This window comes from Hyperolius riggenbachi, chromosome 12 (genome assembly GCF_040937935.1).
Source record: "Hyperolius riggenbachi isolate aHypRig1 chromosome 12, aHypRig1.pri, whole genome shotgun sequence".
Taxonomy (NCBI): domain Eukaryota; kingdom Metazoa; phylum Chordata; class Amphibia; order Anura; family Hyperoliidae; genus Hyperolius; species Hyperolius riggenbachi.
The window spans coordinates 198,713,172-198,739,395 of NC_090657.1; the positions used below are offsets into that span (position 1 = coordinate 198,713,172).

Sequence of the window (26,224 nt, forward strand, 5' to 3'; positions counted from 1 at the left end):
GACGTGGTCGGAAGCCATAAGCGGCACCTGTGCTGGCCAGGAGGATGGTGTGAGAGGTGAAAAAGAATTAAATGATCACCACCAAGGCCATCCTGGTGAATCTGGGCTCTGCTGGTGGCAATGTCTCAAGGCAGAAAATCCAATGGACACTGCACACTGCTGGGTTCCATGGAGAGAGACCAAGGAGCACGCCACTTCTCCAGATAAGGATCACAAAGGCTTGCTTGGTCTTTGCAAATGCTCATCTGGACAAAGAAGAAGTCTTCTGGTCTTCTGTGTTATGGTCAGATGAAACAAAAATTGAATTGTTTGGTCACAATGGTGTTTCCTTCATTTGGCGTAAAAGAGGATAAGCCTTCAACCCAAAGTACACAATTCCCAACTGTCTAACATGGTGGTGGGAACCTAATGCCTTGAGGGTGTTTTTCAGCCAATGGACCAGGGAACCAAATCAGAGTAAACAGAACCATGAAAAAAGAGCAATACACGAGGATTCTCAAAGACAACATCAGGCAGTCTGCAGGGCACCAGTGGACATATCAGCATGACAATGATCCAAAACACACAGCAAATGTGGTGAAGCAATGTTACACTAACGTTAACATTAACGTTTTGGAGTGGCCCAGCCAGAGTCCTGACTTGAATCAAATTGAGAATCTGTGGAGGAAGCTAAAGATCAGGGTGATGGCAAGAAGACCCTCCAACCAGAAAGATTTGGAGCTCATTGATAAGGATTATTGGGCAGAAATACTTGTGGAGACATGCAAAAAGCTGGCCTGCAATTATAGGAAGTGTTTGATTGCTGTAATAGCCAATAAAGGTTTTTCTATTGATTATTGAGAAGGGTATGAATAATTTTGGACTGGACAGTTTTTGCTCAAATGTATATAAAAGCTGTAAAATGTTTTTTTTTTCCACAATAATGCCTTTTGTACATCGTCTTGCATTTTGGGAGACACCTCCCTTCCGGTCAAAAATGTACTTGCTGGTTGAATAAAAGTAACTTTAAGTCAAAATTTGTCAGGGGTATGAATAATTATGGACAGCACTGTATATATATATTTTAAGTGGTTAAAGCAAATCTGTCACGTATAACAATTGCACATAATGAGCGAGTACTACAAAGGATTGCCCACCTACCTGGATCTATGCTCCTGTGCCTGACCTGGCTGGTCTCACTATCTCTCTATGATCTGTTCTTATGCAGGTTTAATTTACACACAACTGAAACTGCACAACTTTTTTTTTTTTGAATCTCATGCTACTATGACTGACAACTACATTTCAGACAAATTTTATGGTCTCCCTTGTAACCATGGTGACAGTAATTAGAACCTTTTTAGGGTTCTTGCCTTTATTTATGTAGCATACGCACTGACTGTTCTAGATCACATTCAATTCACAATTCAATCTATGTAAATATCACAACAATCTCATCTGACTCCTTTTAACCACTTCAGCACCACAGGGTTTTTTGCTTAAAGTGACTCTGTAACAAAAATTACAACGTTTTTTCTACCATCCTACAAGTTCCTAAACCTATTCTAATGTGTTCTGGCTTACTGCAGCACTTTATACTATGACAGTCTCTGTAATAAATCAATGTATCTTTCCCCTGTCAGACTTGTCGGCCTGTGTCTGGAAGGCTGCCAACTCTTCTGTGCAGATCTGTTCCTCTATGCACACTCCAGTGTGTTTGTTATTTACATAAGCCAGAAGCTTCTCTGCTATCTTATCAGTGATAGAAGAGAGCTGGATAAAAATCCTAGGCTGTGAAAGGAGCTGGAAGGTCACATACTGAGGAATTAACCACATAGGCAGAGCTGTCTGCAGGAAGCCTGTCACTTCAGTGGGTGAGAGCTGAAGGGGTCAGAAGGTAAACACACACAAGTGATCTCTAGAGATTCAGAAGTAAGGCTGTATACAGCCTGCTTGTGTATGGATGTATTTTCTATGTGTGGACATACTGTATATCAACCTACTTCCTGTTTTGGTGGCCATTTTGTTTGTTTATAAACAAACTTTTTAAAACTGTTTTTAACTACTTTTAATGCAGCGAGGAGCGGCAAAATTGTGACAGAGGGTAATAGGAGATGTCCCCTAACGCACTGGTATGTTTACTTTTGTGCGATTTTAACAATACAGATTCTCTTTAAAAACCAGAGCAATTTTCACATTTCAGCGCTCCTCCCATTCATTCACCAATAACTTTATTGCTACTCATCAGATGTAAATGATCTATATCTTGTTTTTTTTGCCACAAATTATGCTTTGTGAGGGTGATATTTGCTTTTAGTAATTATGTTATTATCTGTGCATTTTAAAGGGAAAAATGAGAAAAAAAAGCAAAAATACACTATTTCTCCATTTCCATCCACTATAGTTTTCAAATAAACAATGTTACCATAGGTAAAACCCACACATTGTATTTGCTAATTTGTCCTGGTTATCTCAACATTTAAATAATGTTCCTAGTACAATGTATGGCGATAATATAACAGTTTTATTGCTTTTCATTCAGTTTTCCGGTAAAAAAAAATCACATGACTTAGCCCTCAGTTGTCAAACACCACAAAATCTATTCTCTCACTTGTCACAGTTAACATGATACCCTATATACATAATCAGATAGCTTATTGGGCATACAGCACACTGTTTACCACAAGTATGCCTATCTACTCCCCTGAGCTTCAGATGAAGTTTTGTGGGGAGTAGATAAGCGTAGCAAGGGATTCAAAGTGGTTAAAATGGATTGTTGAGAAGGGTCATATTGCAAACTTTTAAGTGTAGCAAACAAAAAGGAGCTCAAAGCAATCAAAGAAATCTCTGTGCTCCCACTGACTGAAACAGAGCTGTATGGAGACAATCATCAGTGCCCTTTTTTCTTTCATTCTGTCTGGAACTGTTTATTGAGACAGGTGAGCTTTGATCTGCCAGACTCTCAAAGTCTGAAGTTTAACACCTATCAGTCTGTATATGTTGTCACTTCAAAGTGACAACAAACAGCACTGTGGAAAGTCATACAAGTCTAAGCATCTGCAGATCACACACCTTCTGTAGGGCAGCTGTGTCCAGAATTGCCCCCCACTTTTATCCTACTGGCTCATTCTGTAACGTATAACGTGTGCCTGTATGAAGATAGGTCAGTGTATGTTCTAGCTTGACATTCAGATGTGTCCTCTACGCACTGAAAATGAGTGTGGGTGCTGGGAGAAGGTAATGCATCTAGCAGGCAGTGAAACTGCAACTGTTGGGATCTGTAGCCAGAAATTATCTTTTTATCTTTTTGGGTGACTGTTGACTAAAGCAAGACAAGTTTGTTGGCCTCAATGCCGACCAGCTTGCACTGACATGAAGAGAAAGTGGGGGAGGAATGAGCAGGAGAAATAAGATACCAGTTGGCTGAGAGTTTTCCAGCTTGGCAGAATGGTGAAGAGGAAGCGCCCAATGTCATGTGATTCCTGTACAGACAGTGGTGTGTTGTAATAACGAGCAACTGTGGTAACCAAAGTCTACTATGGAGATCTTATTTAATTCCAAAGTTTGTCCGTGGAAACCTTCTGAAGGCTTTACAAGCTCCAATTCACCATAGATTATTTTCAAACTGGCCCAGTGTTCTCCCTAGGCTCTTTTAGCTGGGTGCTCCACTCGGCTAATTTCGGAGAGCATCCGGCTGTCATTGGCTCGCCTCCTCATCCACCTCCTATGTTGTAAGCAGAGCTGCGCCGGCCCTGCATTCCCCGGCTACTTTTTCATGCCACTCCCCAAATTCTGGGGAGAACACTGTGGCCACACAATCATCTGATAACCTGATCCCCAACATGTGGTGCCGAGGTGGCATCTGGCCTTCCTATAACTCCAGTGTAAGCCTAGAAGGGTTTGCTGTATTATACAGGGGAAAGGCAAAATTCACTTGTTGGTAACGCACAGCTCTATGGCGTAATCTTACCTGCAGTTCTCATAGAACTCTCCTATATATATATATATATATATATATATATATATGTATTCAAACAGCTAGTGGAGTAGCCAAGGAGGTGCAAAGGCTGGGATCGCACTGGGACCTCTGGATCAGAGAGGCCTGCCGGGGGCAATCCTTCAACCACTGTATTTAGCGCTCCATAGGTGCAATTATGGTAATGTTCACCTCTGCCTGCATTTTGTATAGTGGTAACCACTAACAAGTAATTTCTATCTCTCCTTAAAGGGAACCTGAAATGAGAAGTAGATAGAGGCAGCCATATTTATTTCCTTTTAAAGAGAACCCGAGGTGTGTTTAAAGAATGTTATCTGCATACAGCGGCTGGATCTGCCTATACAGCCCAGCCTCTGTTGCTATCCCAAACCCCCTAAGGTCCCCCTGCACTCTGCAATCCCTCATAAATCACAGCCGTGCTGTGAGGCTGTGTTTACATCTGTAGTGTCAGTCTCAGCTGCTCCCCCGCCTCCTGCATAGCTCCGGTCCCTGCCCCCGTCCCTTCCCTCCAATCAGCAGGGAGGGAAGGGATGCAGGCGGGGACTGGAGTTCTGCAGGAGGCGGGGAGAGCAGCAGACTGACACTATAGAGATAAACACAGCCAGCTCTGACAAGGTGTTTGTCAGCAGCGTGGCTGTGATTTATGAGGGATTGCAGAGTGCAGGGGGACCTTAGGGGGGTTTGGGATAGCAACAGAGGCTGGGGTGTATAGGCAGATCCAGCCTCTGTATGCAGATAATATTCTTCAAACCCACCTCAGGTTCTCTTTAAACAAAACCAGTTGCCTGGCACTCCTGTTGATAATTCTGGTTTCAGCAGTGTCTGAATCACACACCTGAAACAAGCATGCAGCTTATCTTGTCAGAAACATCTGATCTGTGTGCTTGTTCAGGGTGTATGGCTAAAAGTATTAGAGACAGTGGATCAGCAGGACAGCCAGGCAATATGCATTGATTAAAATTAAATAAATACAGGTCCTTCCCAAAAAAATTGCATATTGTGATAAAGTTCATTATTTTCAGTAATGTACTGATAAACATTAGACTTTCATATATTTTAGATTCATTACACACAACTGAAGTAGTTCAAGCCTTTTATTGTTTTAATATTGATGATTTTGGCATACAGCTCATGAAACCCAAAATTCCTATCTCGAAAAATTAGCATATCATGAAAAGGTTCTCTAAACAAGCTATTAACTTAATCATCTGAATCAACTAATTAACTCTAAACACTCTAAACACTTGCAAAAGATTCCTGAGGCTTTTAAAAACTCCCAGCCTGGTTCATTACTCAAAACCGCAATCATGGGTAATGCTGGGCATACACGGTGAGTTTATGCGCCGGTATCGAGCCAGCGGCTCGATGCCGGCGCATCACCGCTCGTACGTGCGGATCGATTCCCGCTCATCCCCGCCGACGCTGCTAATCAGCGCTTCGTTTCCTCCCATTGTTCTCCCCGCCGGTATCGAGCGCAGTATCGATCCGGTGGGGTATCGGACAGGTTGAATATTATCAATCGAGCCATCAGCGGCTCGATTGATAATATAAAACTTACCATGTATGCCCAGCATAAGACTGCCGACCTGACTGCTGTCCAGAAGGCCATCATTGACACCCTCAAGCAAGAGGGTAAGACACAGAAAGAAATTTCTGAACGAATAGGCTGTTCCCAGAGTGCTGTATCAAGGCACCTCAGTGGGAAGTCTGTGGAAAGAAAAAAGTGTGGCAGAAAACGCTGCACAACGAGAAGAGGTGACCGGCCTCTGAGGAAGATTGTGGAGAAGGACCGATTCCAGACCTTGGGGGACCTGTGGAAGCAGTGGACTGAGTCTGGAGTAGAAACATCCAGAGCCAACGTGTACAGGCGTGTGCAGGAAATGGGCTACAGGTGCCGCATTACCCAGGTCAAGCCACTTTTGAACCAGAAACAGCGGCAGAAGTGCCTGACCTGGGCTACAGAGAAGCAGCACTGGACTGTTGCTTAGTGGTCCAAAGTACTTTTTTCGGATGAAAGCAACTTTTGCATGTCATTCGGAAATCAAGGTGCCAGAGTCTGGAGGAAGCCTGGGGAGAGGGAAATGCCAGTGTCAGTGCCAGTCCAGTGTCAAGTGCCCACAGTCCGTGATGGTCTGGGGTGCCATGTCAGCTGCTGGTGTTGGTCCACTGTGTTTTATAAAGGGCAGGGTAAATGCAGCTAGCTATCATGAGATTTTGAAGCACTTTATGCCTCCATCTGCTGAAAAGCTTTATGGAGATGAAGATTTCATTTTTCAGCACAACCTGGTACCTGTTCACAGTACCAAAACCAATGGTAAATGGTTTACTGACCATGGTATTACTGTGCCCAATTGGCCTGCCAACTCTCCTGACCTGAACCCCATAGAGAATCTGTGGGATATTGTGAAGAGAATGTTGAGAGACGCAAGATCCAACACTCTGGATGAGGTTAAGGCTGCTATCGAAGCATCCTGGGCCTCCATAACACCTGAGCAGTGCCACAGGCTGATTGCCTCCATGCCACGCCACATTGAAGCAGTCATTTCTGCAAAAGGATTCCCGACCAAGTATTGAGTGCATAACTGAACATAATTATTTGAAGATTGACTTTTTTTGTTTTAAAAACACTTTTCTTTTATTGGTCGGATGAAATATGCAAATTTTTTGAGATAGGAATTTTGGGTTTTCATGAGCTGTATGCCAAAATCATCAATATTAAAACAATAAAAGGCTTGCACTACTTCAGTTGTGTGTAATGAATCTAAAATATATGAAAGTCTAATGTTTATCAGTACATTACAGAAAATAATAAACTTTATCACAACATGCTAATTTTTTTGAGAAGGACCTGTATGTCCATCTCCTCATCCCTCTCACTTCAGGTTCCCTTTAAAACTCTCTGATACCATGACTGTCCTTGGCAGGTAACTCCAGTTACTTAATGGAAAAATAATTAAAAAATAGTTTTACTGAAGTTAAAAGGAACCGGAAGCGAGAGGGATATGGAGGCTGTCATATGGATTTCCTTTTTTAACAATACCAGTTGCCTGGCAGTGCTCCTGATCCTGTGTAATACTTTTAGCCATAGACTCTGAACAAGCATGCAGCAGATCAGGTACTCTGACACAGCTTTTACTGGATTAGCCATATGCTTGTTCCAGGGTTTTGACTCTACTAGTCACTACTTATGCCAAAAGATCAAAAGGGCTGCCAGGCAACTGGCATTGTTTAAAAGGAAATAAATATGGCAGCCTCCATATCCCTTTCACCTTGGGTTCTCTTTCAGGCTCGATATGGCCGCTGAACAGCCAGTATGATGACACTGTATTAGTGCTATAGAAAGCAGAGCCAGGAGACACACACACACTTTCACAATTGGCCTATCATGGGGGAAACAATAGATACTGGACACGGTTTTCCATCAGAACTCCGAGAATGGTTGCTGAAGGAAGAAATATACACACATAACATTATTGCGTGATGTGGATGATAATGTCCACATGTAAGAACTCGTATGCCATGTTCACACAGCTCTAATACTATTGTGCTTTCCTCTGCATTGCTTAGTATGGATGGAGGCCCTGAAGCTAGTGGTTATTTACAAATGGCACTTATTGAAGCCATGTGTGGGCTACAAGGTGAGAAGCAGTGGAGGTCAACTCAAAATAATATTATACCCCTCCAGCTAAGTCAGGGGCTGCACATGAGGCCCTCTATATTTAGCCGATGACTGCCACAGATGTATATTATATTCATATATACTGTGTCCCGGGAGTTCAACATTAGAGCAGAATAACAACAAGCAATAAAAGTAAACCTGTTTGCAAAGCACAGATTTAGATACTTACCTAGGGAGGGGGGCCTCTGGGTTACCCAAAGCTGGTCCATGCTACCAGGACAGTGCTGGAACGAGCCGATGGAGGAGGATGGGGAAGCCTCTTAAAGGGATCTCAGCAGCTCCTGCTGTCAAATAGCTGAAGGGGCTGCCATGTTTAAGAATCTGACTTCCACTGCTCCCTTTTCACTGCAGTTATCCAGCCTTGGTGTGAAGTTCAACAAGTCACTTATCTCTTTGAAGTACAGTCTTCACTCACCTCCCTAATGTTTAATGGATTTGTTTGAATATTAGCTTGTTGTAAAGTAAGTCAATGAAAGTTTATTTTTAATAATGAACCATATTTTTAGAATGCATTTTTAATTTGCTATCAAGCGGACTTGGGAGTTAAACACACACACACACACACACACACACACACACACACACACACACACACACACACACACACACACACACACACACACACACACACACACACACACACACACTTCTGCCAGTACTAAAAGCCAACATCTTGTATAATAATGTAACACCCAGTAAAAACAGAAGCCTCTGCAATCTGTAAGCAACTCGCTGCATATTCTTATCAATATTATCACTGCTGGATGCAAATCCAGACTTCTCTCCTGCACTGGGATCAGATAATCTCCTGGCAGCCTTAAAGGGGAACTTCAGGCTACACAAGCATACTGTCATTAAGTTACATTAGTTATGTTAATTAAAATAGATAGGTAATATAATATCTTACCCACCCTGTTTTAAAAGAACAGGCAAATGTTTGTAATTTCATCGGGGCAGCCATCTTTTTGGTTGAAAGGAGGTGACGGAGCATGAGACACAGTTCCAACTGTCCTGTGTCCTGATCACCCCTCCCAGTTTCTAGGCAACGAGAACAGCAACATCAGAAATCCCATCATGCTTTGCACAGCATCAGGGGAAACATTCCCGGGCATTTTTCTTTGATGGGGTGGAGCTTAGCTAAAAATGATGCTTTGGTAAGAAAAACAAAGTTCTAATGCTGTGAAACTGTTAAAGAAACACAGGCCTTTTCAGTTCTGCTTTTAGTCTGGACTGGAGGTTCACTTTAAAGCTCATGTGGTTCAGTGCAGCATACCTCAGCCATTATAAGGCTCCAGGGGAAAGAAAATAAACCAATTAACCCTTTTACACACTTTTTTTCTTGGCGTTCATAATGGTTACATAGTTATTTGGGTTGTAAAAAAGAGACACCTCCATCGAGTTCAACCAGAAGATAAAGTACACCAGCCTGCTCCCTCACACCTGTTGATCCAGGGGAAGGCGAAAAAAACCCTTACAAGGCATGGTCCAGTTCCTTCCCGACTCCAGATGGCAATCAGATAAAATCCCTGGATCAACACCACTGGGCATTACCTAATAATTATAGCCATGGATGTCTTTCAACCCAAGGAAAGAATCTAAGCCCCCTTTAAATGCAGATATAGAATTTGCCATAACTACTTCCTGTGGCAATGCATTCCACACTCTTACTGTAAAAAACCCTTTGCTAAATAAATGGCTTTACCATTTTTTTCACCATGCGCATTTGGTGTAGATTATCTATTGGAACTGGACATTTCAATTGTAATTCTGGGTCTACTCACTGGACTGTTGACTGTCTCCATGATCTTGGGTTAAACCTTCTGGATATGCTACAGCTGGACCTAAAAGACAAGAAGAAATTATGAAGAATTAGATTTCAGGACAGCAGACTGGAGCAGAATATTTTACCCATTTATCCTTCTTACACGACATGACCTTCAAGAACTGACTGTTCACTTCAGTGTTCTCCCCAGAATTTTTTTCCAGCTGGGTGGCATGAAATAGTAGCCGGGTGGCATGAAAAAGTAGCCGGGTGGGGCGACTTGAAAATGCAGGGCAACTGTGCTTACAGCATAGGAGGAGGTGAGGAGGTGAGCTGATGACAGTCACCAAATCTAGCCGGGTGGAGCACCTGGCTAATAAAGAACCTGGGGAGAACACTGCACTTGTTGCTCAATATATCCTATTTCTTGTTGCCATTGTAAAAAGATAATCAATGATATTTACTTCACCTGCTCATAGTTGTAGCAGACTGGCGAGTAGGATATAAACTAGCCCTTTTGTAATCTCATGATAATACAATTTATACCTAAATTTTAGGTTTCAACAATCTCATGATTAAGATACAAATCACATAACACAAAACCGTAGTTAAATTTAAAAGAGAATTATAAACATAACATCTTATAAGATAAGTCCAGGGATGTACCTGCAGTAGCATTAGCAGATAGAGCACAAATGCCTATATATGGCTTCTTGAGATATACATTGTTCCTTGAGATAGACATTCAAATAGCAAGAAGTTCCCAAGACCTAGTACGAGAATTCAACAGCTTACAATAACCAAATCCTATCAAAATTTCAAGGCCTATTATTTTTGTTCCCTGTCCAATCAGGGATTCCAACCTATTGGAAATGTTGAGTTCTGTCATAGACGCGGGCATTCTCAGACATCACAGTAGAGTCTAGGGCAGATATTGGCCCGGTTCCAATTCACTTTTCCGCCTTAGTTTTCTCCTAGGTAATATATTCACATCAACCAGAAATGGAAATGGAGAAAAACTAGACTTAACCAGGATTTCCTACAGTACAAGACCAACCTGCTGCAGTTCCACACTGCCCTTGCTCAAGCGAAGCAGGAATACTTTACCAAGCTCATCGGAGCACAAGCTTCCAACCCCCAGCGTCTTTTTGCCACTTTCAACTCCCTGCTTAAACCCACCCCCCACCCTCCGTTTCCTCCCTCTCTGCCACAGATTTAGCCACCCACTTCACCAACAAAGTTGTCTCCATCCACCAGGAAATATCCAATCTCCAATCTTCACCTCCCACCCCCTCCCAACCAGCTCCTCCTCCACCCTATCCTCCCCTCACATCCTTCACTCCTACTACCATCGAGGAAGTCAACCACCTACTGCAGACTTTCCATACCACTACCTCCCCCCTTGACCCCATCCCTTCTGATTTACTCCAGCCTCACTTCACAGAATTGGCCCCAGTCCTCACTACCCTGTTCAACCTCTCCCTATCCACAGGCACCTTCCCCTCAGACTTCAAGCAGGCCACTGTACTACCCCTGCTCAAGAAACCCTCCCTTGACCCCTCGCTACCCTCCAACTACCGTCCTATCTCCCTCCTCCCCTTTGCCTCAAAACTCCTTGAGCATCTGGTTCACAAACACCTGACCCAGTACCTCAATGCCAACTCACTGCTAGACGCACTGCAATCTGGATTTCGGCCTGCCCACTCAACCGAAACTGCTCTCACCAAAGTGGTCAACGACCTTGCCTTAGCTAAAGCTGAAGGAAAATACTCCATTCTCCTCCTCCTTGACCTTTCAGCAGCTTTTGACACAGTACATCATCCCCTACTCCTCCAGTCCTTGGGCATTCACGATCTCGCCGTCCTGGCTTTCATCTTACCTCTCCAACCGCTCCTTCACGACCGCCTTCAATGAGTCCTTGTCCACCCCCAACCACCTCTCGGAGGGAGACCCCCAAGGTTCAGTCCTTGGCCCCCTACTGTTCACCCTATACACATCCTCCATTGGCAAGGTTATCTCCTCCATGGGTTTTAACTATCATATGTATGCAGATGACACCCAGATCTACCTCCACACCCCTGACCACTACCATGGACAAGGTCTCCTCCTGCTTATCAGCCATCTCCTCCTGGATGTCCGCTAGGTTCCTGAAACTAAATCTAGGCAAAACGGAAATTATGATCTTCCCACCCCGGCCATCCACGAACCTCCCAGATGTGCATGTCACTGTTAACCACACTATCATTTGCCCTACCTCTCAAGCCCGCTGTCTGGGTGTCACCCTGGACTCCGCACTCTCCTTTACTTCCCACATCCAAAACCTCACAAAGTCCTGCAACTTCCACCTTCGCATCATGCGGACGCGCTTTACGGCTCTTTACGACGGGGAATCCGGAAGAAGATGACGCTTTGCCCGAGGACGACTGGCAGTCGTCCGAAAACGAAACTTAGCGGCGGAGGGAGACCGGAGGGCACCGAAGGACCGGCGCGGGCACAGCACGGCTGCAGGAGGTTTGGGAAAGCCCCCAGGTAAGTGAATTATTTTTTCTCCGCCAGTTAAGGTTCCCTTTAAGGTATTTAATATAAGTCCTCTGGAATATTAAAGGGAACCTAAACTGAGAAGGATATGGATTTTTCCTTTTAAAATAATACCATTTGCCTGACTCTCCTGCTGATCCTGTGTCTCTTAAAGTGGACCCAGATTAAAAATACAAGATTTCAGAAACAAAATCTATTTTCTAAATTATAATAATAAATAGCAGCCTTTTTTCAGCTGCATGATGACAAATATAAAATATTTTACATTTATTGGAGGAACCCCTCCCTTCCTTTCATATTGCCGGGACAGAATCCGGCAAACTAGTGTAGGAGGAGGTGTCCAGCAATGGAGGAATTGCTAATGGCTGCCACCTGTATAACCCTAGTTATGAAAAGAGACGGGCAAAAAGCATGCACTGAAATGCTCATAGGCTTGAAGGAGTGTTTATTTATGTTTGTATGTGTCAGAGTGGTGCAACTAAATATTTTGAATTAAAACATTTTTTGGTTTGGGTCCGCTTTAAAGGGAACCTTAACTGAACGGGGGGTATAGAGTTTTACTTACCTGGGGCTATTACCAGCCCCCTGCAGCAGTCCTGTGCCCTCGGCGCCGCTCTGGAATCCTCTGGTTCCCCGCTGTCACTTAGTTTCGTTTTTGACGACTCACCAGTCGCCGGCCGCCATGCGTATTATTGGACGCATTCACCAATGCAATTAGCGCTATTGCGGACCGCAACGCGTACAATACAATCCGCACGCGTAGATATGCGGCAACGCGTATTTTTGTACGCGTTGCGGTCCGCCGGTGACTGGTGAGTCGTCAAAAACGAAACTAAGTGACAGCGGGGGACCAGAGAATACCAGAGCGGCGCCGAGGGCACAGGACTGCTGCAGGGGGCTGGTAATAGCCCCAGGTAAGTAAAACTCTATACCCCCCGTTCAGTTAAGGTTCCCTATAAGCCCCCTCTACACGATACAATTCTTTGTGCGATTCGATTACGATTCTATTAACATTCCGATTAAATCTGACAAGTCCGATCGGGTTTCGATGCAATTTAATTTGAGTTGCCATTGTTTTGCAATGGCAAATCAAATTGAATCGAATCCCGATCGGACATGTCGGATTTAATCGGATCGTAAATAGAATCGTAATCAAATCACACAAAGAATCGTATCGTGCAGATTGGGCTTAAAGAGAAACACCAACCTAGAATTGAACTTTATCCCAATCAGTAGCTGATACCCCCTTTTACATGATAAATGTAATGATTTTCACAAACAGACCATCAGGGGGCGCTGTGTGACTGATTTTGTGCTGAAATCCCTCCCACAAGAAGCTCTGAGTAGCCGGTACTCTGGGAAAACTGCCACAATGTAACAATGTTCACAGACAGGAAATGGCTTTTTACAGCTGTCTGTAACAGCCAGAACAGCTAGAAACAGCTACATAACCTGCCCACAGTAACAATGTCACCATGTAATACATGTCAGAATGTAAATCTGGGAGAGGAAAGATTTTACAATGAGCAAACACTGACTAAATCATTTATACAAAATTATGGTAAAAAATGAACTTTTTTTACTACATTATTTTCACTGGAGTTCCTCTTTAAGCCACAGCCCCTCAACAAGCATGCAGATCAGGTGCTCTGTCTGAAGTCAGACTGGATTGGATGCTTGCTTGTTTCAGGTGTGTGATACAGCCACTACTGCAGCCAAAGAGATTAGTAGGATTGCCAAGCAACTGGTATTGTTTAGAAGAAAACATCCATATCACTCTCAGTTAAAGGGATAAGATTAGTTAAGCTATTCTACAGGTCTCTTCTTATTCTAAAGAAGAGACCTTGGGGCAAGTCCACCATATGCGCATTAAACTGCCCAATGATTGGCAACCTCCGATAACATAGTGGATACTTCTGGGGAAATATTCTGCAAACCCATTCTGGGGTGTAATATGTTCTGTGAAGCACCCTCAAAGATGCCATGATGGCTGTGCTGTGTAGGCTGCCTCTCGGTAGCGGTTCTAAACAGATTGGTCCTCCTCATTAACAGATCTTTTCAAATCCTTCTCCTACATGGACTTGTAGGAAAGGATAGGATTGCTGGTGGCCCGATTCTGAATCAAGCAGAAAAGAGAAAGAAATCCTTTAGGCAGGGAACACACTTGACTTTCAGTTTTCCGCGCGAGTTTTTCTGCATACTTTTTCTGCACACCAAGTGTGTTTCCATGCAGGAAAATGCGTGCGTTTTTTCACAGCAGCTGATGTAAATGATAGAGGAAACTGCCAAAATGTGCAGAGGCATCATGCAGAATGTCATTTTTTTTTCTGCGTGCGAACAACACAGCTTAAGTGTGCACTAGCACATTGATTAACATGAGTTCTCAGTTTTTCTGTGCAGAAAACGCGCACGAAAACAGTCAAGTGTGTTCCCTGCCTTACTTAACAGACTCACATAAAACTCCAGAACTTTGCTCATTAGATGAAAAACCAATACAAAGACAAAACACATTTATATTGCGCTTTTCTCCTGGGGGAGTCAAAGCACCAGAACTGCAGCCAAAAGGATGCGCTCTATAGGCAGTGGCAGTGTTAGGGAGTATTGCCCAAGGTCTCTTACTGAATAAATGCTGGCTTACTGAAGAGGAAGAGCCAAGATTCAAACCCTGGTCTCCTGTGTCAGAGGCAGAGCCCTTAAAGGAAAACTTAAGTCAGATAAAGGTGATATAGCAGCTGGGAACGTGGAAAATCAGCCGCGTTCCCAGCCTGTCGGCGGCTGTCGCCGAACCCGGAAGTAGCCGCCGGCGGGGACAGGACGATCGGAGCGGGGCTGCGAGGGCACCATCCGGCTGAAGGATGCCCCGGGTGAGTAAATGTCTTTTTTTTTTTTCTGACTTAAGTTTCCTTTAACCAGTAGACTGCTGGATAGTGGAGGATAAATAGTTATGGAGTTGGGCTCCATGAAAAACTTTCACCACTGCAACTTCATGTAATTGAAGAGTTTGTTAAATAGTGGGACGCTTATTCTAAGTAAAAACAGCTTGCGAAGCTGCCACCAATAGAAACATTGCCGAACCCTGATTTTATTCCTCGCATTTTAAGAGAGGAAACTCAAGACTGCAGTTTATATTTCTAGCTCACTTTCTGTCATGGGTTATGGGTATGCGATATAACTGAAGAAGTGCTTTTAAGGTCTGCAAGCAAGGATTGAGATGACCAAAGCAGACCTTTCCATAAGAAGGGGGCCACCATTTGGTTCTCAAGGTTAACTCAATAGGGGATGTGCTCTTGTGCATATAATAATGGGATTTGAGCCAGTTGGGAGGCATAAAACTACTTTAGCAGATATGGGACAAACAATCCTTCTGATTTCTTATGTAAATACATGTTTTTGAGGGGGGATGCATGATTATCTGGCACCCCAAATAACGTTAACCCCAGCTTTTTGAAGTGACTCAACAGCCTTTCTGGAAATGTCTATAGGGAGAACTATATGGAGAAAAAAAAATAAGTCATAGAAGGTAGAATCCATTTTTCTGTGTCGGACAGGAACTTTGGGATCAATTTACCCAAATTGCATAATTAAATTGTCAATTTGGTAGGTTAAATTGACATCAAGATATTGTATGAATTCGCATCTATGTTGAAATCCAAAACTATTAGCTATAGCCATCCTTGCTTCCTTAGGCAATTTACAAATCATGATTTCTGAATGATCACTCTTAATACATAAACCAGACATCGCCCTAAAGTCCTCTATTACCTTTTAAAGCAATACTGAAGTGGCTCAAAAAAATGAGTTTGATGAGCATGGTGGTGTAGTGGATAGCGCTCTCACCTTGCAGTGTTGGGTCTCCGGTCCGAATTCGGTCTGACCGGTCTGACCGCCTGATTGTTGGCCATGGAGGTTGTTATGGTCTGCCATGGCCGAGTTCATACCAGTGTGGTTATGAGCCTTTTAGACAGCCTGTAGGTATTACCAGGGATAAGCCATTAAAAGCTTTCTCTATGTCTAGAGTCAGCATGACCAGAGGGTTTTTAAACTTATTTGCATGTTGAATAATTAGTAAACTATGCCTGATGTTATCTGAGGCCTGACGGTCTTTATTATTTGGCAAAGGAAGAATTTGACTTGATTAATCCTGACTGCTATATTTGAGGTGAGGTGCTTATAATCAAGGTTGAGTAAGGAGATAGGCTTGTACACTAAGGGGATCTCTGCCAGGTTTGGGGATATCTGTGTTTCTATAAAATCCTGCAGGGACCATTTTCCTACAGAAATATACGGTAATTAAAACAGCCAGCCAGAAAAAGGGGCAAAAAGGTCTGAACTCTTTATAATAAGAAGAGTAACAAAAAGCCATCCAGGCCAGGGGCTTCAGCCCTTTTAAGCTTCTTTATGACATTTGGAATTTCATCTTTGGTTATTTGCTCATTAATAGCTTCCATAGCAGAGGGAAATAGACGTGGCAAATTAAGGGATTGTAAAAAAGCTAGTATATCCCCATTTTACATCTTAATAGTAAACTGCAGCCAGACATATTTATTTGGTCCCTCTAGTAGTGACAGCAGGGTTTTCCAGGATTCTCAAAACACACCTGAAGTGAGAGGAAAATGGAGGCTGCCATCTTTATTTCCTTTTAAAGAGGAGCTGTCAGCAATACTATCTCAGGAAAAAAAACCACAAATATAAGTAGATAAATACTTGCTCTACTTACATAACATATGTATGGCACTGTCCACATTTTGATTTGAGTGCTTTTTCTTCAGTAAAAAAAAGAGAAAATTCTTCTTAGCATTTCCCATTTTAACTGTGGCTATTTTGAAGTGAGGGCCTGTTTCCACTGCACGCAGATTCTGCATGCAGAAAATTGAGTCCAATGAATGTCTATGGGCCTGTTTCCACTGAATGCGATATTTCTGATGCAGATTTCCCATAGGCATTCATTGGAGTCAGTTTTCTGCATGCAGAATCTGCGTGTAGTGGAAACAGGCCCTTAATCCTGATGTAATTTCCTCTATTACTCTCCTTTGCCTGATTGTGTATGCAGTGCCCGCCCTTCACTATAGAAAGTGCGTTGTCTCAGCATGAGAAATATTGGCCAATCAGAGAGGAACAGAGGCGTGGGAGGGGAAAACAGGAGGGAAAAAGGCTTCAGCCAATCCGGGTGCATTAGTTAAGTGTGAGGGGAAGTAGAGAATCAAAAAAAATGACAACCCAGCATGCCTTGCAACTTCCTTTTTGTGTACCAAATTTTGTGTGTACCAAATAAGAGTCAGGTAAACTGGGCAATGATCATTTATCAACAAGAAAAGTAATAGTGATTTTAACTTTTGGATTGCCTGGTTAGCATTCATATTACTTGTTTACCAGATAAAAATAAATAATTAATTTTTGATTTTATGATCAACAGTTACACTTTAAACAATTCAAATTGCCTGGTTGTCCTACTGATCCTCTGCCTCTCATATTTTTACCCACAGATACTGAACAAGCATGCAGATCAGTTGCTTGACAGGATTTGCCACATGCTTGTTTCAGGTGTGTAATTCAGACACTACTGATGCAAGGAAGATCAGTAGAGCAGCCAGACAACTGGTATTGCTTAAAAAGAACTAAATATGGCAGGCTCCAGAGGTCGCTCACCTTAGGAGTCCTTTAAGGTGCATGCACAATTATCATTACCCGTAGGGATTGGGACTCTATCCCTCAGGAAACAGTCTGGGTGCCGAGTACTGTACAGACATGTTGCTTTGCTGTAGCAGAGGGACGTGTCTCCATTTCTATGGGGAAGAGACGATGGAAGCATGCACGATACAGAGGCTTCTAGTGAGAAGAATAATGTGCTTGGGGTCATTGTCATTTAAAGATCCAGATCTTTGAACACGCATGGATGAACCTCTGTACACTGAGGGGTGAGTCAGTAAAGGTATCACCGGAATCTACATTTGTTGGTTTGATGTCTGCATTTCTACACTGTAGGGGTGTTGTAGGGTTTTTGAGTCCCCCAGTGGCACATTAGTTGTTACTCTAGGTAGTCAAATTTGAAGCCCCGTCCCCTAGCATAGGTAGCCAATCCCAGTATAGGTAACCAATGTGTATTTCCCCAAATCCTTTCTCCCCCTGTATAGGGCATTGGAGTCAGAGGGAGTATGTAGCTTCCTGCTGACCACCCCATCCTGCTCTTTCCTCACGTTGCAGCTGGTCTGAGGTCTGAGTGACGGGGAGGCAGCGGTGCCCATACAAGTCACCGATAGGGAGGCCCTGGCAGCATGGGAGGCCCTCTGCTGCAGGTGAGGCCCTAATCGCCTGCTTTGATTGCCTAGGCCAAGCAGAACCTATGCTTTTCACTAACACACAAATCTAATCTATTAGAAGAGTCAATTTAGGCTAGAGTTCCAACTCCACATACACATGACATCATTATCCCCACAGTATGTGCCTGACTCTCCATAGAACCAGGTCTACCACACTTTTAGCTTGAAGTCACAAAGAGAAAATATTATATTGCTACAGTTAATCACAACAGTCTAACGTTAAAAGCGGAAGTTCACTTTTGTTAAAGCGACTATAAAGTCTAAAATACACTTGGGGCCTGATTCACAAAGCGGTGCAAAGTGTTTGCACGCGAGTGAAAAGCCCTTTATCACGCCTAAACTCACTTTAGGCATGATAAGAAGAAACTCGCGCAAAGTTTTGCGCGCGCAGCGCCCCACGCAGCGCCCATTGAACCCTATGGGACTTTGCGCGTGCGCGTTTGCAGGAGCTTCGCGCGAAGAGCAGCAAAAATCGGTGATAACTCAGCAGTGCTAAGGTTATCATGCCTAAAGTCTTTTAGGCGTGATAACTGAGTTATCACCGCTTTGTGAATCGAGCCCTTGGTGTGCATATCGTTCTTCTACAAGGGGAGTGATTTTGAGGGTGGTACCTCTATGCGGTGCCCCCTGCTGGTCACACAATCTATGACTGTATGTGACTGAGCTCTCTCTCCTGTCTATGGCCATATTTTTCAGCTCTTGCTAGATTTGATACTGCAGACACAGGTGCAAGCATTTACATCTTTTTATTGGCTGACAGGCTGTCTGCGGACCAATTTAAATGGCAGGTTGCTGTCTTGGAGTGAGCATTTGCTTCTTGTGTTTGGCAGGATACATTAACGATAGTACAGTAAGATACTTGTGCTACAGCACAAATGGACCAACAGGAACAATTTCTGAGGTAGCAATGAGCGCAGCTCCAATACTGAGGATCAATGATGATCCCCATCATTGATCCTCAGTATTGGAGCTGCGCTAAGACGGAAAACAAGGACTGTGCTATTGTGCATGAACCTTTATTTTCACATCATATTTCAGTTACTAGAATGTAAAAGTTGCAGGCATATCATATAATCAAGGATCTCCCTCTAGTGGGGCCTAGTCCTGTCGTTCCTCCTCCAGCCGTGGCAAGCAGCGTGGGTGTAAATTGGAGTAATGGGAGAGGAGCCAGCTGAGAGGTGGATCTAGTGTGTGCTATTGCGTCATTCAGCGAGCTCTGCCTTCGGCAGATCTGATTTACACTCAATTTACAACCACACGGCTGGCCATGGCTTTATGACTTGAAAATAAAAAGGGTTAATGCACAATACATTAAAGATAGTATGTAAGGCCTCCATTTAATTTTTTTTTTTCAGCTCCGACATCCTTTGAAGGACAACTGAAGTGAAAAGACTATGAAGGCTGCCATATTTATTTACTTTTAAAACAATAACAGTTGTCTGGCAGCCCTGCTGATCTGTTTGGCTGCAGTACTGTCTGAATCCCACCAGAAACAAGCATGCAGCTAATCTTGTCAGATCTGACAATAATGTCAGAAACACCTGATCTGCTGCATGCTTGTTCTGGGTCTTTGGCTAAAAGTATTAGAGGCAGAGGATCAGCAGGACAGTCAGGCAACTGGTATAGCTTAAAAGGAAATAAATATGGCAGCCACCTTCAGTTGTCCTTTAATGCAGTCTAAAGGCGCTCAGTGGCATGCAGAGGGTGGCTGAAGTGCCCAACAAGCATGCAGTTCAGCCTCCTATGTAAGAGGCCTAAAAAAACCTCCCAATTTGTAGCAGAAATTAGCTGCAGGGAGTGAGCCTCTGACTGGCAGAAATCTCAGACACACCTATATCACAGTGTATGTTAGGCACCCGGATGAATACTAATTTCACATGCTAATTTTACATGCTTACATGTAAGCAAGCTAAAATAAAACTGCCATTAATCACTTAGACAGCTGAGCTGAAGGGATTGTATTTTTCATTGCAACTGCGGAGTTTCACTTAAAGCGAGCGGAGTTGTGCTTTACCTGACCAGCAGAAAGACGTAGCATCAGCTGCTGGGTAATCACAAAATAATGTATGTAACGTGCGCATCGAGCCATCGTGAATCCCACAAGCTCAGATAATAAACTGGCACTGGTATAACCTGCCAGTGCCATTATCCTGTTGCCATGGAAACAGATGACTTTTCCTCCTATCCACTGCAGCCAAACCGCTCTAACACCTTTTAAGATCACAGCGAGTAATTACTGGGGCCAGGAGGGGAGCTTCCTCCACAGGACCCTGCAAGGTTTGCCATTGGTGGCGCACTGCCAGTCCCAGCATGCTCTGGCAATTTTTCACCTGTGCATGATGCAGCCTCCATTCATCCAGCTCAGTATGCATAGAACTGTCCGTAAACATTGAGATTATTCTGCACTTCAGATGTGACTTTTTACTATGACTTTGCTCTGTTTAAAGTGATATTGCTGTGATGTGCGTGTTTTTTAATGGTTTTGATTGCTTTTTCAGAGAAAAGTGATTACCAAAACACATGCAGAGAAAGAAAGGGAAAAACAAGAAGCCATTTTCACAAGAATATTGCAATCAAATTAAAACGGCTTCAGGCTCACACAACCCACGACAATTCAGTTGAATATATTCAATTTATTCTGACTGTGCACAAATTGCAATGAAAAAAAAAATGTGCATAACCATAAAGTAACATCCTTATGCAAGATTGCACAATATAACGTTACAGAGGAAAATGTCTTGCTTTACTTTTGTTACAGGAAAATGCAGTGAATTGTCACTGGGCTTGGTAATCAATGGGATCAGCAGTTTAATCCAATGCTAAGGTAAACTGTCTGGGGTTTACGTTGTGTCCAGCCCTGGTTCACTTAAACAATATATTTATAGCACTGAAATCTTCCTTAATGCTTTAGGTTCACACTGTGCCAACGGTGCGATCACAGCATAGCCGGAGCGGATTTGCTGTGCCCCGTGGCAGTGTCTGGTGAAAGGTTTACACTCACCACCATTGTGCATCTGGCATGCCGCTGCCACCTCCACTGGAGACCTCTGCACTGTGAAAACCCTTGCTGGACTTGAGGACAAATGCCAGTAAATTCAGATCCCCAGCAGAAACATGGGGCTACGGATCAATGGGAATCCTACTTAGCAAAAGGGAGGATTCTCATTGGTCAACCACTGAACCAATGAGAATCCTCCCTGGTGCTAGGGATAATTCCCATAGGTCTTTTGCATTGCAATGATAGCCATATACTTCTGCCGGGACTGAACAGCGACCGAAGACAAAGAAGACAGGTGAGTAGAATCAGAACGGAGCGGTAAAACAGCCTAGTGGGAATGGACACAGTCTGTTCCCGCAGCTAGTACTGATTCCGTAAGCATATGCAGCATATGCGGGCTCCCAAAAAATTGTGCTATTTGGGATCGAGCATTCCACTGCTGCTTTGTTGTAAGTTGGCAAGTGTAAACGGATCTTGTGCTTAAGATAGGATCTGTTTACACATGCGTTTCCTGCTGAATTAGAGCATTTTAGGGACCTGTGTGACCAGGCACTTATACAATATAATACAATACAATAACATTTCTATAGCGCTTTTCTCCCATAGGACTCAAATCGCTTAGGCTCTCTCAGATTCAATAGTTGGTAGTTGGATGAAGTATTCACACAACAAAAGTTATATTTCTGCAAATGGCAAACTGAACAGTTGGGTTTTCAGTCTGGATTTAAACACGTCCAGAGATGGAGCTGTCCAGATCTGTTGTGGTAAGGAGTTCCAAAACGTAGGGGCAGCATGACAGAAAGCTCTGGGACCAAACGTTTCCAAGTGGACTCTGGGTATGACTAGATTATTAGAACCTGTGGATCGGAGATTGCGGGGATTGCTACTCAGCATCAACATTTCTTTCATGTATCCAGGGCCCAGATTATTTAGTGATTGAAATCCAATCTTCAATAGGACCCTCCATTCTATAGGTAGCCAGTGAAGGGCGTGCAGGACTGGCGTTATGTGGCAGTGACGGGGTTGGTTGGTTAATAGTCTGGCAGCAGTATTCTGTATCACCTGTAGGCGGTACAAGACCTTTTTTTTTGGAAGGCCAGTGTAGAGAGCATTGCAGTAATAAAAGACTTCTAAAAGTCATTTATTTGTTCAGCTACCTACTATTCAGCCACACACAGAGAGAATTCTAGATTCTGAAGATCGCTACTGAGAATTGTTATTATCAGTCAGAACAGGGTGTGTTTTAACCGTTCTATTTGCTGGTATTAGTATCAGGCAGATTATTGTCATGTGGTGGGTGGGTTGTTATCCACCAATTTTCTACAAAAGCTGGCAAATACACTATTCATGTATCACTTAATTTTATTTCAATTGATAGAATGATTATTTTATGACCAACTAAACACCAGCAATGTGGATCAATCGTACATCGATTTTAGTCCTCAATAACTATAATATTATCGATCGCAAATGTTTAAATCCAGTTCAATGTATGACCAATTACACATTTTGTCTAGTTGAATATCTAAATTAAGCAAAAAAAATATGTACGGCATATGGGTACTAACGGGTCAATAGCTGCTAAAGCAGGCAAGACTTTGGCCATTTCTCAAATTGTTTCCATTTGCAATCCCTACCAAAGCCACACTGACAGTCGATGGGTAAGCAAGTATCTGATGTAAAGCTACACATGCACGATGGATAACATGATTATGTCTCCCGCTATCAGTGTACAGATGTGCTCATTGGCCGGTCACATTCAGCCCTATGCTAAGGGGAGGATGGAGAATGAGTAGGATGAATCCCGCTGCAGTTCTCAGTGTGAACTACAACAGTAGCCACTACTTTGTGGACTACCAACTATAGACTGGTGCCCCTTCAATCTATACTGAACTTGGTTGCTCATCTCTCTTCTCACTCTTCCTCTGCTGCTCCTATATGTCATGTGGCTTTTCATTGGCTGCCAATTAACCAGAGCATCCACTTCAAACTCTTCACTCTAACTTACAAAGCTCTCCACAATCTCTCTCCCCTGTACATCTCCTCTCTAGTTTACTTTTTAGATACCAACCCAACCGCAATCTCAGATCTGCCCATAACCTTCTTCTATCCTCCTCTAGAATCACCTCCTTGCTTTCACGCATACAAGACTTCTCATGAGCCTCACCCCTCCTCTGGTATTTCCATCCAAAACACATCCGCCAATCTTCAACCTTTGAAGTCTTTAAGCGCTCAGTCACAACTAACTTTTTTTGACAAGCATAGGATGTAACTTAGGCCAGTCCCCCTTCAACCTCTGGCCAAGTTGCTCTCTCACCCTTTACTGTCTTGGAATGTTACATATGTCACTGTAATGACTAGATCTACCAATTCTGTAGTATTGTAACGATTGGTGTAGCAACACAGATCATGTGTGATCTGCAGAATCACCAATAATACAGACGTTATACCTGATTATGTGGTGATCTGCAGTATCACCAATAATACAAGTGTAGCTGGTAAGGAATGAGGTATGTAGTGCTTGGTGCAACAGTAACAGAATAGTAGCTAAACCTCACCAGAGGAGCTGGTGGGAACTTATAGAACAGTGTAACTGAGTAGTTAGACTTAACCTCACCAGAGGAGCTGGTGGGTACTATTAGAACACAGTAACTGATAGTTTGGCTTAAGGTCCGTACACACGCAGGACTGGAGGCAACGACGCCTGGCGGATCGCTCAGAAACAGCCGTATCAGTCCGCCGACAGTGCGTACACACGCCGGACTGTCGTTGGCACGCCCACCCAGCGGGAGGCAACGACGGACCCGTCGTTGCCTCCAGTCCGGCGTGTGTACGGACCTTTAACCTCACCAGAGGAGCTGGTGGGTACTATCAGAACACAATAACTGATAGTTTGACTAAACCTCACCAGAGGAGCTGGTGGGTACTATCAGTAGAGCACCTCACCAGTGACAAGGGCTCACTGGTGAGTAGAGAGGTGAGACAGTCTAAGATCAGTAATGAGCGAGCAGGCACAGTACAGAATCGATAGGCAAGAGAATAGTAAGATATCAGGCAGGGTTCAGCAACAGAGTCAGATGGGCGGAAGTACAGGAATGATAAGCAAGAGCAGAGTCAGAGGGTAGCAAGAGTCATACACAGAATATCAATAACAGTATACAATATCCTAGTCTTGTGTGAAATCCCTGGTTTCCTCCCAGATCAAAGCACACCGGATACTATCTAAGGCAGCTGTGCCCAACCTGAGGCCCGCGGGCCATTTGCGGCCCACGAAGCTGTCTTTTGTGGCCCACGAAAGTGTCCCATCACAAGGATGCTGAGGATCAGGCTCAGGGGATTGCATCATATGTAAACAGCGTACACGCGTTCTCTGCAGTAGCACTGTGATAGAGACCCCATTGGTTGCTGCAGGAACTTCCCTCCAATAAGAATAAGGCTGATTCCTATTGGATGGAGGTTCCTGCAGCAACCAATGGGCGAGGGTAGGGACAAGAAAAGGGTCTGGAGATGGCACCGGTACCCGTTAGGACAGGTTCTTCATGCTTCGGCGCGCCTTTCCCTTCTGAACACTTTGCCACTTCTGTAGTCCTCCAATCTCAGTGGTTGCCAGCCATCAACCACAGCCCGGCCAGCCTGTAAAAAACTTTCTTGGCCCCATAAAGTGTGCTCCGCGCCAACCTTCACCCTGCGGCTTGCCCGGGGCAACTAATTGAGGCCCCGGCTTCTAGCTGAAAGGTAGGCTACAACTACCCACAAGCTCACAAAGCCCTTTATGCTGGGCGGGGGGATCATCCAGAAAGCTGCTGGGCACCGAAATAACCCCTTCATTCTGTATTAACATTATATGTTACAAATTTGGAGCCAAATATTCAGAAACTGGTTTCTGAAATACAGCTGCAAATTTCACATTAACAAATGCCATGTTAACTAAAAAAAATGTTAAAGATTGATATCAGGCATGGTCGGAATAGCCGATTTCCGTTTCTGGCACAATTCCGCATTCCGTCATATAGAAATTCCGTTACCGTTCCATTCCGACGGCATACCGGGGCAGTTCCGCGGAATTCCGACTTATACGGCATTCCGTCGGAAAAATTTTAAAATCTCTCTCTCTCTCTCTCTCTCTCTCTCTCTCTCCATATCATCCATTTATATCATCCATCCATCCATATCATCCATATCATGCAGTAGGGAATTGCAGATTTTCAAAACAGTTTTCAGATTTTCAAAACCCCCCCATCCCTCCCACCCCAGCTGTCACACACTGATTGCTATTACACTAAGAGGTACCCCAGGGCCCCCACCCCCCCACCCCCAACACCTTAATCTCTACTTATCTGGCTTGCAGTCGCTGCCATGTATCACCTTTTCTTATTTCTTTCTGCTTCAAACACAATTGGGAATGACAGCTGAATGAATTGTGCACCCCCTCCTACACTGCGCCCTGAGGCTGCAGCCTCTCCAGCCTCAGCCTTACTAGTGGGTAAGACAGATACCTACTACCATGCAGTGTGGTTCATGGTCTAGAGGGTAAGACAGATACCTACTACACACTAGGTCCTGGGTTCAAATCCCAGCTATGGTATATAAGCATGCTTTTCAAAAAGTACAAATCCTTAATCATGCTACTTTTTCTATCGAATTGATCATAATGGAAGTATGGTTTATGCTACCGCCAGCTTTAGCATGTAGTGTGGGTCATGGTCTAGAGGGTAAGACAGATACCTACTACACACTAAGTTCTGGGTTCAAATCCCAGCTATGGTATATAAGCTGTTTTGAAAATCTGCAATTCCCTACTGCATGATATGGATGGATGGATGGATAGGAGAAGGAGGAGAGAGAGAGAGAGAGAGAGAGAGAGAGAGAGAGAGAGATTTGTGTTATTCCGGAAAATTCCGTCGGAATTATAAAATTTCCGCGGAATTCCGTTTGAGAGGTATAGGAATTCCGA

General features: G+C 43.7%; 1 protein-coding gene across 12 annotated transcripts in view; it reads right to left on the reverse strand.

Moving 5' to 3' along the window:
- ZMYND8 (zinc finger MYND-type containing 8) overlaps nt 1-26,224 on the reverse strand; it is a 212,898-nt gene that overhangs the window by 77,620 nt on the left and 109,054 nt on the right. For all 12 annotated transcript variants that reach the window (XR_011025253.1, XM_068263094.1, XM_068263092.1 and 9 more), the window contains one exon: nt 9,437-9,496. Coding sequence is in view for 11 of the 12 variants with exons in the window: in XM_068263094.1 (XP_068119195.1) it covers nt 9,437-9,496 (60 nt within the window). In the remaining variant the exon portion in view is untranslated. The remainder of the gene's footprint in view (nt 1-9,436; nt 9,497-26,224) is intronic.